Here is a 19,009-nt window from a genome sequence, read left to right on the forward strand (position 1 = left end):
AATAAGACTCATCGCACTATTTAAAAGTTCACTTACCCTGAATAGTTAAGCACCATGCTTAACTATTTTCTGGCATGTTCAATGTTAAATATTACTTCTTCACATCCTTCATATATTTTAATGCCAAATCTTTCAGTGAGATACCAGTCTAGCAAAGCTTGTGGAGGAACAAGGCAAATCGGACAGCAACTTCCTGATTTCCAGGTATAACTAAGCATTTGTTGATGTTGAAAATTGCTGTCTGATTTACTCTTTAAAAAGGTGAGCCCTGGTAGTCTCTCCGGTTTATTTCTTTCACAAAATCTGAGATATTACCTTTACTGTTGATGTAATTGGTGCATGTGAAAACCCTTTGTAATGGTAAAGTGCTTAACCAATGTTGCATTTTACAGGATGGTTCTGTACATGTTCAAGAATCGCTACAGATTTTGCAACAGAGGCAAGAGACATTAAAAGAGCAAATGGCTCTAGCCAAGATGAAAGGTGATGAGGCCATGATTCGTAATATTCAGGTACTGAATTGGAAAGTTTTAAGATCATATAATTTGTAAATATTTGGCAAATCTTTGTTCACTGAAGATGTTTTCAACAATGAAACGCCTCGGTGGATCGATTAATCAATGTTGAAGGCTCTACACTGACTTCCATATAAAACATTAGTGACTAAGAGCTTTCTCTTATATTCCTAAATGTCATGAACACCGTCATTTGGAGCATGAAAGTGATTACAAAGCCTTCAAGTTTGATTTTCTTGTGAAGCCCTGATACAATTTGACACCTCTGCACTGCCTCTGCAGGGCAGTGGGTGAGGGTGACCTTAATGGTATAGACCACAAGTTTTGATTTCAGTTATTTGTCCTTTTTTATTTGAAAATCTATGCCACTTGTTTACCTCATCATGATGACATGTCTTTCTTCAAACATTGTACATCCTACAAAGGGACTGAGCAATCAGCAAATAGAACTGTTCCCATGATACAGTTTGTGATGGCTGTGCCAGGCATCATCTTGCTGCTGAAAGCCACAGACAGTAACATTTGAGAATCTATAAAAAATGAGCCCATAATTAACATGCACCATACAAACCTTATGTAGTGCAAACAGTTGTGTTGCCTTGTGACACGATGTGAATGTATACCATTTATAATATCTTTTTTTAAAAAACGAATGGCTCCGCTATCATTTAATGACGGATTTCATTATAAATCAGGCTGTGTTCCAACACTTCAACATTATGTGCATGGCAAAACAAGATAGCTTTTCTTAGCAGCTCCTTGGCTGTTATGAATTGGAATGTCCGACTTTTATGCATGACATGAACAGGATATCATTCCACAGGGTTAACTGTCACTCCCCAACCTGGTTTCCTTTTCAAACTGCAGATATATTAAAAATTGGCCTTTTTTCCCCTCACTAATGAATCATATGGCAACAATACAAAAATTCTTACTTTGTTCATTCCCCAGTCACACTTTGGTCAAGATTAAATCTTTCACCCTCAAAATAACATGAATGTTGGTTGAGTCATAGAAGTACTTTAAGGCAAAACAAGCTTTATGGTTTAGTATAATATTACCATTGTTCAAAAGTAGAAATGTTGAGGCTTTACTTTAAAGCTAGGGCCCTAACTGCATCTCGAAGTCCTTTGCAAAAGAAAAGGTGAACCAAGATACTGTAATTTGGAGTAAGAATGATAAGTGTGAAAAAAATGAAGGAAAAGAATTAGTCAGAGAACAGTTAGTGACACTAACTAGTGACTGGGACGTATAGGCTGATGCTCTAAAATAATTTGAGCAGCAGTGCTCAAGGTCTGTTAATGACTATCTGTAGTAAACCCTCATATATGTGACAGCAGATTTTCAATGTCTCCCTCTGGATATGAATTTCATTATCACAGATGGCACCAGTTGTGGAATTTGAGCAGTGAAGTCAAGAATTAATCAGCCTTCTATATGGGAAAAGGAAAAAATTACAGGAAAAAAAATGTGCTGCCCTTTGTTTCACACTTGCTATCTGAAAATTTCTAGAAATGTCCTATGTTGTGAAAATTTATAACGAGAAAGTGGAAAATGCTGTTTGTCAGATGCACTGCTGTTGCTTAGTGAGGTTATGTCGCCGCATATGGATGTGATAAAATACCAAGGGAAACCTGTTTCCGTGGGGAATGAATGCGTTTTCAAAAAGATTTGAGCTCCAACTGAATTTTGTTTCATTGACTTCAATCTAAATAACTAAATCTTAAGATAGATGTATGTTTGTTCTTTTTGATGTGCCCATACCAAGCCTGATGCCTAATCTAGGCCTGGTTTATGATCTTGGTGACTGAGCGAGTGGTGCTAGTCCATTTATTTTTCTAAGCTACTATCCACAAGTATTGTCTGCATGTTTATGTGATAACATAAAATGTGGCTTCACACCACTATTTTTGCAATGTACATGCCCTCCAAGTGCACATGATGCTGAATTTTGTTAAACACAGTGAATAACATATCAAGTAACAATCAATTCTTGATCAGACTTCATTGGTTTCTTCCAGCACAATGGAACATAAGTGTAAATCTGTTGCCCATATACACACACAAGTGGGTAATTATATTAAGAAAGTGTGAGATTGAGGCAGCAACAATCTAAGGCAATTCATGCCATAATGCTTCCAAATTTAGTTCCAATATAAAGTCTATCTGCAAAATGGGGATGTGCACTAGACAAGAAGGGGTTGTTGCTACACTGGGCTTAATTTGACAAGCCTGTACAGACACTATAATGATATATAACACTTCTCTGACCACAAGAATGAGATGCATCCAATAACACAACTTCATTCAAACATATTTGCCTTGAAGCTGCAAAGTTTCTGGAGACGATGGGATACTAACCTCCCATGAGCTTACTATCTCAATGGGTCAACATTTATTGAGAAATGAATGTAATTTATGGAGGTTTCAGTACACACTCCATTCCAGGATACTCGTTTCTGCTTACAACCTCACACTGGTGCTCCTTTAGTTCAGGTTATTATAAAGCAGTGACTGTCAGCTCCTGTGTTTACAGTGCTGAATCAGACTCTGTTAACATCATAGACCTGCTTCAATTCATTGCTAGCTTAAGTGAGCTGGGTTACAAAGTGTAAATGTGGGAAGTTGATCCATTCTCCCATAATCTGGACTGAATGATGTGGCAATGTTGAAGTACCTGTATTGAAGCCCCTTCATTGTTACTCCACCTTTATTATTGAAAGGCAGACAAACCCAGTCAGAGAGGTTTGGCGCTGCATGGTCTGATCTCAAACAAACTAATGTTCTGAAACAATGGCATAAATCTGAATTATGCAGAGAGTGGATTTGGAGTAACTTGCAATGGAATATGCTGTCAATGCACTCAAATATTTTGTTTCCATATCCATGTTTTTCTTTCTTTTTGATATGCAATCCTGAAATATGATTCCCAATGTACTAGTAAAATTCTGGAATCCTATGTATTTTTTTTCTAAAAAGAACTTCCTACAGTTACCTTAACCAGTGGCCCAGCTGATGAGCTTTTGTGACCATTCCCTGGGACAGACTTCGTTATTTCTTGGCTCGATCAATTATGACATCACCCCATGCAAAAAAAAATGCCCTGCCCAGGTTTCCTCTTCCAAATATGGATGAGTTTGGCAAACCATGCTCTCCAGGGAAGCTTTAACTGCTTCCACATTTTGCATTCTGTAGCTTTTAAATAGCTGCATTTTGTGAACGTATGATGTTTAGGTCTAACAATTTAAGATCGATTAACTGCTAAGACTTGACTAGGGAAAGTCAATTTTTTAAAAAGTTTTCTAAAGAAAAATAAAATTACAAAGTGTTTCTGCTAAATACAGTTACTTTGTTTATACTTCTTCGGCATTTCTACTTCTCTAATGATACCATCAACTATTTCACCAAGATATGTTGCTCCTGTTTTAAAGAAAGTAAAAAGATTTTTTAAAAGCTATTCTGTAAAATTAATTTAGAAAAGATTGCTCATCTCTCATTGTAATACAATTATTTTTGACCTACCCCTGCATCCATAATGACTGACTTACTTCAAGGCCATCTTTTGAAACACATTTGCCTAGATCTTCGCAGAGTATTAGGACTTTGGGGACCTTCCAAAATGAGGATGAGAGTTCCCTATTTTCACTGGGGGTGGCAATGAGGTGAATGGCATTGGAATATGACACCTACATGGGGGAAAACCAAACTTAGCAGGGCTATTTGAACTCTGTGATGAGTTCAGCAGATACCATTTTCGTTGAAATAAGGGCCTTATCCCATAGTGTAGGAGCTATGAATCTTTAGAGAAGTCATAACGCTCTTGAAGAGTGGATAAGGTCTATAGAACTATCAAGTTATTTAAATGCCAGCATTTTAAAAATTGAAAACAAATTGTCTGCCTGTGTCTGAGAAAGTTGAAAAAAATCTGTTCCAGCAGTTTTAATAGCTTTTTGTTGACATAACCATAAGTGGTATCATAATAGCATTGGTAGTACTTGGCTGCTTTCCACAACATATCATTATCACAGCGGATGTCGTAAGTTCAGAGTTTGACAGCTAAAAGAGGTTAGAAAAGGATTATCTGCCTTTGATGTGGGATAATGAACACATGTCTATTTGTTTTGATAAGGGATTAAGTCCTTGAGAGAATTTAAAAGTTTTAAATGGGCTTTCATGAATGACACTTCAAAAATAAAGTGAACTTTGTAATAGATATTTGAAACTTTCTTTCATCTCAGCTTGACACCTGAGGCCTGCCCTTGGTGGGTACTGGGTGAGTTGGCATAGGTTGGTGCTAGGTTGGCATGGGGCTCTAACAGGCATGGGAATGGATAGAGTGATGAGTTGGCATTAAGTTGGCATAATGGTTATAAGGAGCCATGGGGATGTATGGGGAGCTAGGGGTTGGCATTGGGTGTGGGTGGGGAGGCATGAGTTGGCATGAGAGTATGAGGGCCATTGTGGGTGGGTGGAGGCTTGGGTTGGCATGAAGGGTATGAAGGGCTTCTGTCTGTATTTTACCCCAGTAACATGGCCGAGGTTGATAACGTGCTGTATCTAATTGCCGGACAAGCATGCACCATGTCTGGCCCTTGCTACAGTATTTAGGTTGGTCGCTGGCTAATTGGGTAACACAAATATGAGTTGTAGATTTACTGTGGTGTATTGCTGTTGGGCTGGCAGAAGCTGCAAGGTTTTGTCCATCCCTATTCAATTGCCTAGTTTTATTGTGGAACCTACCTAAGTGTTATGAAAATTAAATGTTGTTGTAGAAGGTGTTTACCAAACAGCTCTGACGTTCAAATTCTAGCACTTCTGGCACTTGGTGACACCTGACCACTCCACTTAGTTTACTATAAGAGGAATTGGTTCATGTTGCATTTAATAGGAAAAGCATGAAAATCTGCTAGGCTGATATTTAAAATGTCAGACTCTTTTAATGATTCACATGAGTCATATCTTTAGGTTGCTGAGGGCGATGACATGCCTAATATGTGATGCGTTGCAAACTGCTGCTTCCATTGTCACACAAAAATGTTGCAACTAAAAAAAAAATCAAATTGCAAGTTACATACCTCTGTGGAACGGTTTCAACCTTTTGATGTGTTTTGTCTCTGATTACTTTCTTGAACTTATTGTCTTGTCCATTAGCATATTTTGCACTTCTATTTCTTGTGATCAGCTGCCTAAGAGAAGATCTTCACATCCATGCTCTTTCTTTCACTCACAACTGCCTCTGTAAGTGTTCCTTTAGGTGGGACTATCTCACCAGCCCATGTTTTGTGCAACTTTCATGTCCTCTAATCAAAGAATAGATAGAGCAGCTTCGCGAAGTAGGTATGCAGGAATCACACAGCCCTTAGTAACAGTCAAAATACCAGTTTGTGATGGACAGGGAATTGAGGAAGAAATAAAGTTAGAGAGAGGTTTTTTTCAGAAGATTTATGATCTTTTATTTCCTCACCCTCCCCTATTCACTCTCTCCTACTCTCTCCCTAAATTCAGCTTTCCTGGGACCATGTAAAGTTCAGTTGAGGGCTGGGGCCTACTTGCAGGCTTTCACAAGATGTGGTCAATGTTAAAGCCAATAGCATAGGTAAGAAAATGTCCTACAGAGTTTCAGGAATTAAGGAGTAGGTTCTGTTCTTTGTCCTAACGACTAGTATTTTAAAAAACTCACTAATGGGATGTGGACATTGCTGGCAAGACCAGCTTTTCTTGCATGTCGCTGATTGCCTTTGACATACAATTGAGCAGCTTCCTGGGCCATTAATATTCCTTACTGCAGTTGTATTCAGGAAAGATGCAAAATATTGGTGGGGGAGACGTGGGTGGGAGCATTAATCAAGCGTGAGAAAGCGATGATGTACTTGAGAGTTCAAAGACCAAGTCTATTTGGTTAGTAGAGCTATCATGCTGCTGGGTGTATACTAAAAGCCACCAAATAGTGGAAAGGAGATATAGGAGCAAATTTACAGGCAAATTATAGAACAATGCAAGAATTGCAGAGTAATGATGATGGACTTCAATTATCCTAATAAAAACTGGGAAAAAGGAAAATGAGGGTGTGGAATCTCTGAAATCGCCACAAGAAAACTCTTGGTATGTTTTCAGGCTAATAAGAAAGAAAGCACTATCGGATCTAATTTTGAGGAATGCAATGAGGCAAGTGAAGCATGCATCAGTGGGAGAGCATTTGGGAAACAGTGATCATGATCAGTAGGTTTTGTATAGTTATGGAAAAGAAGGAAAAATCAAATGTGAAAATTCTGAACTGAAAGAGGGCAAGTTTCTGAGAATTGAATAGGCAGCTGGGCCAGGTGGATGAGAACCACAGATTGGCAAGTAAAATAGTAAATAAGCAATGGGAGGCCTTCAAAGAGGACATACATGAGGTTCAAGCTAGAAGCATTCCCATCAAGAGGAAAGCAAAGGCATTGAAAGTTAGTACGCCTGGATGACAAAAGATTAAGGGGTAGAAATTCATCCCAGGCAATATCAGGCACTGTGTATTACGGGAGGCAGATCAGAAATTGTCTGTTATGTGCCACCGCCCATTACAAATTTATACCTCATGGAAATTTAAATGAAACAGGAAAAGGAATGTTTATGATAAATGTTCATAATTCAGGAGAGAACCAAGCTGAATACAAAAATGTGCAGGACAGAATTGAAAAGGGAGATAAAAGGGACAAAGTGAGTGGATGAAAATAGTTTTGTGGGTAACCATAAAAGCGAATCCAGAAGTATTTTATAACACACACATCTGGGACAAATTTAATTGCCACTTGGAAAGATACGTGTTAATAAATGAAAGCAGCACATACTTATGAAAAGAAATTGTGTATGAAAAACTTGATCGAATTCTTAGAAGTAATGGAAATGGTTGATTAAGGTATTCCAGTCAATGTGTATATGGACTTCCAAAAGATGTCTGCTGAAGTGCAATTTAATAGACTTTTTGGCAAAATAGAAGCCAGTGACATTAAAGGGAGAGTAGTTGTGTGGATACGTAATTACCTAAAAACAAAGCAGAATGTACCAGTGAAGCTTTTTCAGACTGGAGAGAAGTGTGCAGTTGTGTTCCTCAAGGGTTGTTGTTGAAACCACAGCTCTTTTTGATATAAACGACTGAAACCTGGCAAGGATGAGGAATTTGGGCATAATTACAATGTGACACGAAAACTCTGAGGAGGATAGTAACAGACTTCTGGAGGACATAGACTGATAAAATGGGCAGATACATAAAAGATTAAATTTAATGCAGATGAATTTGAAGCCCTAGCAAAACTGAAGGTGAAGGGCATCAGGGGAAAACTCCACTGGTTGAAGTCATAACTAACGCAATTGACGATGGTGGTGGTTGTTGGATGTCAATCTTAGCCCCAGGACTTCGCTGCAGGAGTTCCTCAGGGTAGTGTCCTAGGCCTAACCATCTTCATCTGCTTCATCAATGACCTTCCCTCCATCATAAGGTCAGAAGTGGGAATATGCACACACTGTTTACAACTCCTCAGATACTGAAGCAGTCAGTGTCCATATGCAACAGAACCTGGACACCATTCAGGCTTGGGCTGATAAGTGGCAAGTAACATTTGTGCCACACATGTGCCAGGCAATGACCATCTTCAACAAGACAGAATTTAACCATCTCCCTTGACATTCAGTGGTGTTACCATTGCTAAATCCCCCACGGTCAACATCCTGGGGATTACCATTGACCAGAAACTGATCTGGACTAGCCCTATAAATACTGTGGCTACAAGAGTAGATCAGAGGCTAGGAGTCCTGCGGCGAGTAACTCACCTTCGGACTCCCCAAACAATCTACAAGGCACAAATCAAGAGTGTGATGGAATACTCTCTACTTGCCTGGTTGGGTGCACCTCCAACAACACTGAAGAAACTTGACACCACCAAGGACAAAGAAGCCGACTTGATTGGCACCCCTTCCACAAACATTCACTCCCTCCACCATCGACGAACACTGGCACCACTGTGTACCATGTACAGGTTGCACTGCAGAAACTCACCAAGGCTCCTTAGGCAGCACCTTCCAAACCCATGACTGCTACCATGTAGAAGAACAAGGGCAGCAGATACATGGGAACACCGCCTTCTGGAAGTTACCCTCCAAGCCACTCACCATCCTGACTTAGGAATATATTGCCATTCCTTCATTGCCGCTGGGTCAAAATCCTGGAGCTCCCTTCCTAACAGCACTCTGGGTGTACCTACATCACAGGAACTGCAGGGGTTCAAGAAGGAAGCTCACCACCACCTTCTAGAGGGCAATTAAGGATATGTAATAAATGCTGGCCAAGCCAGCAACGCTCACATCTCATAATTGAATAAAAATATTCACTACCCGAAAGGAGGTGGGAGCAGATTCAATTGTAAATTTCAAAAGGGAATTACATAAGTACTCCATTATGGGACAGAGCCAGGTGGTAGGATTAATTGAAAGCTCTTTCAAAGAGCCAGCACAGATGCAAAAGGCTGAATGGCCTTCTGCTGTGCTATATCTATGTGCAGTTACATGATTCTGCCAATGTAGCTGTTAATTGGTTGTAAAGAGGCATGCAAGAGAAGGTAGGAATGCCCCATCTCATGTGATGAAATGTTTGGTCTTTACTTGGCGCCTCCTAACATCTTTGTGATTTGAGTTTGATCTCACAATAGACTGGGTGGTTGAACCTGTATAAACATAACATGAAATACATTGGGGCTCAATGTACAGAATTGCCCTCCAGGATCATAGTCTGAAAATAGGAACAATACATTAAAAAAAAACTTTGAGGAAAAGGCAGGTACCAGTGGTGAGCCAGAATATTTGTTTCTTGTATTGTTTGAGAGTTTGTAATGATATTTATTGCTCAGTTCCTCTGATGAGCAAACAGAATTGAGTAATTAACATTTAAATATTTTGTTTAATCAACAATACATGTAAATGGAAGAAATCAGTGGACAATTCTGAATTAACATTTATTATCTGTTGACCTATAACGGAAGTCTATCAAAGAAACAGCATCTATTTATATCATTATAATTGTTTTCTTTTCAAATTTAAGTGTTAAATAGATCAGTTGAAAATTGTGGTGTATTGCATCATTAAGCAAAAAAAAAGTTTATGAATACTTTCCATCTAATGTTATAGTGGGAGTGGTCCAAAAATATATCTGGTTGTACTGGCAGTAAAAATAAATTCCTTTTCTGCACCTGATTTGAAGGGCTTTAATTTAGTTGTGCAGTTTATATTTTGAAAATTAGACTAATTGGATGGATTTTTAACCAAACCAGAAAGTACTGGAAACAGCAGGTCAGGCAAATGAGAAAAACAGAGCTTCAAATTTCAGCTTGATGGCCATCGTGAGGACTAAAATCACCGACTTGAAACATTGACTTGAATTTTTGCTCTTGACGTGGCTAGCATGAGTCAGGAAATTTCCTGACTCGCCGCACCTGTTTTGGAAGAAACTTCTCCAAATGGCAGGCTCGTCACTGTTTGGTGGGGGTTGTGGTGAAATGGTGTTGGGTCTGCAGCACCCTGGATGCAGGTCAGAGGCAGTCACAGGGGCTGCTAAGTGTTGAGGTGGGCCTTTTTGAATAGGCCACATCGGTTCTTTGAGACTTTGTTCCAGTTGTTTCATTAAATTTTAGGGCCTCTAACAATAATGCCTTGCCTCCCCCACCCACTCCCCATGCCCCATCGATGCCAACTCATCCAGTATCCACCATGGGCAAACCTCAGGAGCCATGTTGAGATTAAATAAAATTAAGTTCTAACTATCTATTACAGCCTTTACAATAGTTATAAAAAAACACTCTCATTCATGAAAAACAATTCAAAACATTTAAATTCCCTCAGTACTTAATCCCTTGTTTTAAAAAAAAGTTGGAGTCATACCCCACATCAAAGATAGCTAATCCTTTAATAACCTCTTTGAATTGTGAACTTACAACCCCCTACTGAGGTAATGATAGGTTGTGGAAAGCAGCCAATGACATAATGATAGCCCTTGGGGCAATGCCAACAAAAAGCTATTGCAACTGCTAGACCAGATTTTTTCAATTCTCACTGACACAGGCAGCTGCACTCGGGAATACCAGATCTGCAGGCCATAAAATGGAAAGACAAGGTAAGTTTTTAAAAATATACCTGCCTGAACGTGAGCCAGAAGGCTCAAGGTAAATAATAAATCTGATCATGTTATTGTTGGTTGTGTAATTTTAAAATGTTTAATATTACATATTTTGGGCATTAGAAATTTCTCCACTTCAGGGCTAAAATGGTGGATATAAAAATTTCAAATAGTGTTTTCAACAAATTGTGGAAGTTGGTTAAGACGGATTACTTTTTAAAGCAATGCTGTTCAAATCAAAGGGAATATATTAAAATATCATTGCACTTTTCAGGTCCAACTTGAAGCAATAGCAGCTAAATACATAATGCTTGTGCGTGAACAAACAGGTCAGGACATGTTACAAATGTCTGAGAGGCATCAATCTGCCACAGCTTGCAGGCCATATTCTGAAGAGCAGAATTCCAGAAGCCCTCCTGCAGAAACTATGGATGGACAAGGTACAAAATCTAATTGGCATATTAGATTATCAGGGCATCAGCTCTATTATAATGGTTTGCAGAAAAAGAAATATGGAGGAGAGAGATACGTACATACATTCATTCATGTCTATATTAACTAATGTGTGGACATATCCTGTACCATCAACCTGTCTAATAGGAATCCTGTGGCCTCACAACAGGCTTCTCTTTCTATTCATACTAAGCCTAATAATAAACTGTTAGGTACACTTTAAATAAAATAGAATAATTTCTCAGTACAGTGTAGCCAAATCATTTGCCGTGCTGGGAGCAATCTTGATGATGAACAAAATTAGATCAAGTTCAACAGGCTGTGCAATTACACAAAGCACTGGAATTACTTTATGCAGAAGAGAAGGGAAAGAAAATAACAGGCCATTTTGCATATGTTTCCTAGCTGGCATTTTTTAACTGGGGAAAAGAAGAAGAAAATGAAAGTTTATGAACTGATCATATAGACACTCAGCCTTGTGTATGAGATCATATTCGAAGGAGGGGACAAATTAGAGAAAATAGTTGAATGTGTTTTGGAGAGTCGGAATAATGTCTACCACTGTATTATTCAGGATTTAAACTAGAAACCACTTTTAAGTGGCCAGCCCGCAAATTGATTGTTTCAGCACATTTTATGGAAGCTTTTCACAGCTTCAACCTGGAAACTACAGTTCAGATCTCAGACAAACATAATATTTTAGCACCCAAGACATGTCAGAAAGTGGGTTAGTCTTGTGGATGACCAGCTCATTTGCATGTTCTGCTCCAAAACTTACCTGCTGCTACATGAGTCCTTCCTCCGTGTTCCCATTGTGCCCTTCTGCTCCATCTTGGATATTCTGTGCTGCGTTCACTGACAACAATTATTTTCCCTTCCAGAACATTAATTCTAGCTGTTTCATCTCCTTTTCCTGGCAATCACCTTGTACAGTTTGTTTTTTTAGGTTGATTAAATTCCTTCTTGCCTCACTTTCTTCTTCAGCTCTTCAGTGAGTCTGCTCTGTGTCCAGAAAACTCATTCCAAATGAACAAAGCCATCCACATCCATGTTCTCACCTTGACTACATCTCTTGATGTTCTAGTTTTGCTGAAACTAGACTTGTGGATGGTGATCCTTTCCTCACAGCGCCAAAGTTGCACCCCTGAATATCATTCTATCATAACCTTTGAGACTTGGCAACTGCTAAGAGTTGCACAATGTTGCTTTTTGTCCTATTTCTTCAAGATCTTTTTCTTCTTCAAGCACTAGCTAGGCTATCTGTGATCACCTTCCATATTCCCCTGCCCATTTCCAACACACCCATCCTTCAATCTCAGTTCCCTTTAACACCCTCTCAACTCCTTGTCCTTTGGCTGTCTTTGGCCTGCCATTACATTGTAAATCTAAAGCTTAATTGGTTCTGACTTCGATGTCCTTGTACCCCACCAAGTCACTTGTGGTTAGCTGACGTATATGGTTTCCCCAGCACAGTTGTCCTCTTTACATCTTTAAGACTGAGGGTTGCAGCTCCATGTGCATGGCTGGCCTGTTTTATCCACAACTAAATTTGCCATGACCATTACATATCTTACCACAACCATCCTCTCCACAGTTAAATCCCCCTTATTGCTCTACCATTCTGCAGAGTAGTGACAGTTATCTAGCCAATGAACCACTTTCTCTAACTCTAGCCCTTTCCCTTCTCAGTTCCCAATGTTTTTGGGTGTTGTTCTAAAGGTGCTTCATAAATGAAATTTGTTGCTGTAGATATATTGCCCAGTGGCCAATCAAACTGTGTATCTTGATTTTTTTTCCACCCCATACGTACTTTGCAAGGACCTTTGCCTTTTCACTTGGAGGAAAGTATTTATCTTCAATGCCTCCACTCACAAAAGCAACAGCAATTGAGTTGCAGCTGGAGACTCTGAAGTGTGACCTACATCTCACTACTTTGTTGCGCTGCATGTATTTTGTTGCAATGTGCTGTCCCATATTACTTTATAACCTCTAGTGTCATCAAAGAAAATGGCTGCAGGCATAACATTTTAGGAAGGCACACCAAAAATTGTGAAAGTCTGCTTTCAGACCTTCCTATTCTCACTGTAATGTACAGTAATGGATAACTAATGGAGTTAGAGTACTGAGCTCCTTGGTTACTTTGGCATCAATACGTGTGCCATCAGTGCACATAGAAACTTAAAATTAAAACAGGGCCTTGCACACATCATAAGTGAATATCCTAATTTATTTAGCTTTGTGTTCCACCCTCTGCTCCCATTATTTCAGTTAGGGACAGCTGGGTGACCTGACTGCATAGGTGAGGCAACATCTGTGGAGAAACAGAGTCAATGCTTCAGGTTGGTGACCCTTGATCAGAACGTCCTAATGTCAACTCTGGGAAGAAAAAGATTAGGCCATTCAGCCCCTTGAGCTGCTTTATTATTCTGTTAGATTATGGCTGATCTGCACCTCAACTTCATTTATCTGCTTTTGCCCCCTTTCTGCCTTCACCTAACAAAAATCTATCACTTGATGTTGAAAGCTCCAATTGCCCACAGTCTTTTGGGAGAAGATCTTACACATTTCTACTAACTTTTGTATAAAACCAGTGCTTCCTGAATGGTCTAGCTCTAATTTTAAGATTATGTCTCTTTGTCTTTGATTTCCACACTATAGGAAATAGGCTATATATGGAGGAATTATCAAATCTTTTAACATTTTAAGCCCCTCAATCAAATCACCCTTGATCTAATTCAAGCTCAAATAAATAATGTTTTACTCTCTCCACAGAAGCTGTCTGATCTGCTGAGCATTTTTAGCATTTTCTTTTTATTTTTGATCTCTGGGATCCACAGTATTTTGTTTTTGTTATGTTTATGATGTTTACATTCAAATAACGGCAAGTATTTATTTGCACTATTTTTACCTATTTTTTGCCCTCAGCTGAAAAACCACTGAATCTCAGGATCTCTGACCATCAGAGTAGACAAATAATGCAGCAAATGGTATCAAGAGAAGATCTACAGCTTGCGAAACAAGTGTCAAATGAATTAAGCAGACTCTATTCAAGCAATCCAAGAGAGCCTCAGTGTTCAGGTAATGTGAATAAGATGATGAGGCCTGTTAATTAAATCCCTTTTAATGAACATAACATAAGAAATAGGAGCAGGAGTAGAGCATGTGCCTTTTGAGCCTGCTCTGCCATTCAATACAATCATGGCTGATCTTTGGCCTCAACTCCACTTTCCCATCTATTCCCCATCCCTTGATTCCCTAAGAGACTAAAAATCTGTCTATTACAACCTGGAATATATTCAATGATGTAGCATCCATAACGCTCTGGGATAGAGAACCCCAAAGATTCACAGCCCTCTGAGTGAAGAAATTTCTCCTCATCTCAGTTCTTTTATCCTAAGACTGTGTCCCTGTGTTATAGATTTCTCCAGCCAGGGGGAACAATGTCTCTGTCTACCCTGTCAAGCCCCTTCAGAATGAAAGAGTGGGATTTTGTTGTTTGTTCATTTTCTTACTTGACAGAGGTAGCACTATGGCTCACAGTTTTTCATGGCCAGCTACCAAAATGCCTAATGCATTTTAAGTGTTGCTCATAGTGTATAAAATTCTCTGACTTGTGCACAAGCATGCAGCCTACTCCCAGACTTTCAATGCCACTCACGCTGTAATTGATTGCTACTGTTTGGAAACATAATAAATGCAAAACAACTTGACTTTGTGGACCTGCAGATATACACACCTCACCCGCCCTTGCATCAAATGAGCTGACTGAGATCAAAACTTTTTTTTTCTAAGGCACCAGTGGGACTACCAGTAGCATTCTGCATCCTACACCCTTTATGTCCCATAGTCAAAAGATAACCTTGTATTACAAGTGAGCTAATGCTATTGTCAGAACCCTTTTGCGTGAGGGTTTTGCCGTAATTCCTCATTTTGGTGGCATCTTAGGTCTAACTATGGATTGGCCAATTCTTCAGCTGCCTGTTCAGATTAATAATGAGCTCTTCGCACTGCTGGGTTGTACAGGCCTTAGTTCTCCCAGCCACACCAGCAAATTTGTGAATGAAGCTTTGAATGAACTCCAATTGCTGTATTTGCCTAATGGTATTAACAGGTCAGGAAATCAATGCAAGTAATATTTTCAGTAATATAAAAGTAATATTTCCTCAGTACATTGAAGAAAAGGAACAACAAATAATGTATCTTTCCACTAACACACAGGATTACTGGGATATAGTAAAGAGAATTTTGATGTATATAAAATACTGTAGCAATAACCAGCATATTTAATTCTGTCAAAACTGAATCAATTTCGATAGTATCAAGACCATGGCCACCTGATGCAAATTTAAATTTGAGCATGAGATGCTGCTCATTTTATTGGCATTTCTAAAAATAATGGCATAAACAATTTATGTTAATGTAACATTTTATGCACCTTCTATAACTTGTGGTGTGAGGGGGGAGAAAAGGGAGTTTTTAAATGTGGTTAAGCCACAAACATTTAAATGTCAGCTTATGGGTAAAAGCTACAATCAGGATATCTGCAGAGATAATGGTAGTGGTAGCAGACTCCATCTCTTGTATGAAATGCATACTATAATCAATGCTAAACTATCTCCAGACTGCTTAATTTTTTTTATATATATATAACAGAAAACATAGGCACCTTGAAGGAGTTTTGTCAGACGGTCCTGAATCACACAGAAAAGAAGAATGAAGCATTGAAACCTATCAAAATAGAGCCTGAGGATGTTAGATAGCCTTTTCCAAATTTGCCTATTTCACAAAATGGCATCAGGAAGCATCGTAACAAGAGCCTTAATGACCAATGTTGCCTCATAACTGTTCCATTATTGTGGTTTCTGTTTTGTCAAAGTTACTGTGGACAATGGTTTGTTAGTTCAGCAGAAAACTGAATAATTTCTAACCTGATGGTTTATTGTTGGTTATGTTCAGTAAGTACTATAAGTGCAGCTGGTCCTAGCAGTGAGAAAACTGCTTAATGACTAATCTATTTACATTATTTAAGAATTGGTCACAAAGAAAAGAAAACTCTATTGAAAATGGTACCCAGTATTGAAAATAATTAATAACAATACATTACATGAAACTTTTTTTAATAGGCATCAGCTTAAGATAGTTAATGTATTGCTTTTCTCTAGAAACTAGTCTAGCATCTAGCTTAATAAACCCTTCTTGATGGTTGTATACTTTCATTTAGATCTGAAGTGGGGTGCAGTATACATGTAATATCAAAGATTATGTAAGTTTAACATGCTCATTTATCATTAATAAGGGATGTGGGATGGAATTGGATCAAGGAATTAAGCTGCGATTAATTAGTCTAGTTGAGGTGATCCAATATAGGCCACAAGATAAATGCAGCTGTTCAACCTGAATGTAATGAAAGGAAAAGGTATGAAGTGCATAAAAGGTCACTCCAAATGTTGTGTATTTGAGCACAATTGCTAAAGTTTCCACATATATCAGAAGTGGTGCACATGTTTGACTAGGTTTCTGAGGAATGTCTATCCACTTACTCAAATACAATAAATGTCTAAAGGCTTCATTTCTATTTAATTCATTGAGAGACTAGATATCAGAAAATTCCCACATCCCTATTTAGACTAGTGGGAAAAATCAGAACTTAAATTTTTTCTAGTTAAAACACACTTGCTTATTAGCTATTTCTGTTTATATACATTGTTCTTTGATGTTTTTATTTAGTTTTAATTTTGTTACTGTATAGTTTATCCTATTAATCCATTTTTTTAACATTGCTGCATCTCAATATTCTTTGGATCTCATTGGGGGACAACTGAAATAGTGAACAAAGACTTTAGTCAAAAGATTTGCATTTGCCCCCTTTCTGTTAAAAACAGCAGAAATAACGTTGAGATTCAAATCTGCATTAAACATTAAACTGTTTATTTTTGCCTTGTTTTTCTGCATTTTTCTTTTGTTCAGTATGTCTTCTGTTTGAAGTCAAATTGCATTTTGGTTATGGAGTATTTAACTGATCAAAGCCCAGATATTTTAATCTGGTCATGCAGGCAGCCAAAGCCCTGTAGAACTTTTGCTACAGATGGACCAAGAATCGTTATAAATGCAGCATTAAAAAGAAAACTCCAGATAAAACTGCAATAATTACACAAATAATGCTGATTATTACAGAAGATTCAACAGCTGATTGTGCACTCCTGTTCAAAGCGTGTAATAAATGACTTTGTTAACTGCATATTACATTTTAGTCAAAGTCGAGTATCATTTTATATTACCTGTAGTTAACTGGAGAATAGCTGTAGAGTATTATTCTGTTGTTGTGGCAGATTAGCTCATAAAGGGAATTGAGAGCAATTCCCTATGGTACAATTCAACTAATTTGAAAACTGTGTTGTATATTGTTGCCATGAAATGTTCTCTTGAACTTCGACCTGTAATGTACTGATGTTGCTATAATAATGTCTTTAATATGTCTTGACCGTTAATCAAAAGTATGTTAGAACATAGTTTAAACTGTGCCTCCGTCATAACCCTTTTAAAATGTTAGAAATTGTAAAGTGGTGATTGACAGTACACATACTCTAATGTAACTAATATGTTAATATTAATGTTTCCTTTTGGAAGTCAATTTAAAGAACATTACAAGGGTCAGAGGATATCTGGGAGAATGGTTGATTGTCCTATTGGTCTGTACTGTTTGAAATTGCTACTTAAATGGCAAATGGGCCAGTATTAATTATTCTGAATGGTCTGAAAATACAGTATAGGATGTTTTGAATAAACACTAATGTATTTAATTTGTTATATAAACATTAAAATATATTTTTGGAGTTCTGATTTGGTGTTCCATGGCTTACTGTTCTTCAGAAATCTCTGAGGGCCTGCCTGAACTGCCGTACAGTACTTTTGTAATACCTCACATCACTTCTGGCAGTGCATTTATGTTTGAAATGATTCAGATAATATTCCTTTGATGGGACAATGAAAATATACAATTTTGGTAGAACTTTATCAATTCCCAACTGAACTACTGTAAAGATTGAATGTAATGTCATACAAAGTTCTTTCCACTCAGTGCCAACAATATATCTTAATTTGAACCTCAGATAGGAAGCATGCCTACACCGTTGTGATGTTTCTGTCAGTCATAGAAAGTATTATGTGGGGTCTCAGAATAAGATTGGCACTTCATTACCAAATTTAAGACTAATTATGTTTTGCTGTAGAGTTGTATCTACTAGGATCCAAGGCCATCTTAAAAAAAATGCAAGAAAAAGCTGACCACTTTTAAGAGAGAGAAAAAAAAATCCAGCAACTCAACAATTCTAAATTTAGGTCTATGATCAAGACCACTGAATAAGTTGAGTTAATGCATGTAATTCGAAAGTTTACAAGTTCTGTAATTCGATTCCTTTACCAGTTTAAAAACCTACAGTGGAACTTTCCCATCCTGCCTGTGGTGGGTTTTTTGTGGGCGGGGGCCAAAAAATCGGAAACCCAGTTATGTAAAAATAGCTTGCGATTCTCCCGATAGTGGGTTAATGGCGGGCCGGGTATCCCACTGAGTAGTGGTGTGAATGCCATTTGCATTCATTACCATTTCATAAATGGTCATTCAGTTAGCTTCTCACCAGAATCACATGCTGCCAATGGGAAATCACGTTGGTATGAATCTCTTTTGAAAAAGAGTGGCATGCACAGGTCGGACCTCACTTTGCTCGTGACTTTGAGGTGAGCAACATGCATAGCCTACTTGCCTCTACGCTGGTCTCATTGCGATGCCAGTGGAGCCATACTGCTGGGGCTGGAGGGTTAGTCTGCTCTGTAATCACAAGGAACACCCACTGTACAGTGGTAGTTAGGCAGTGCTCAACAGTGAGATAGAGACCAGTATTGC

At 38.4% G+C, this 19,009-nt stretch overlaps 1 protein-coding gene across 3 annotated transcripts in view; it reads left to right on the plus strand.

Moving 5' to 3' along the window:
- Positions 1-17,946, plus strand: part of LOC121285298 (NGFI-A-binding protein 1-like) — a 73,545-nt gene extending 55,599 nt beyond the window's left edge. For all 3 annotated transcript variants that reach the window (XM_041201725.1, XM_041201724.1, XM_041201727.1), the window contains exons 5-8: positions 393-512; positions 10,931-11,096; positions 14,035-14,187; positions 15,763-17,946. In XM_041201725.1, coding sequence (XP_041057659.1) covers positions 393-512; positions 10,931-11,096; positions 14,035-14,187; positions 15,763-15,869 — 546 coding nt within the window. In that variant the 3' untranslated portion in view covers positions 15,870-17,946. The remainder of the gene's footprint in view (positions 1-392; positions 513-10,930; positions 11,097-14,034; positions 14,188-15,762) is intronic.
- Positions 17,947-19,009: the final 1,063 nt, after the last annotated feature.

This window comes from Carcharodon carcharias, chromosome 12, assembly GCF_017639515.1.
Source record: "Carcharodon carcharias isolate sCarCar2 chromosome 12, sCarCar2.pri, whole genome shotgun sequence".
Classification (NCBI taxonomy): domain Eukaryota; kingdom Metazoa; phylum Chordata; class Chondrichthyes; order Lamniformes; family Lamnidae; genus Carcharodon; species Carcharodon carcharias.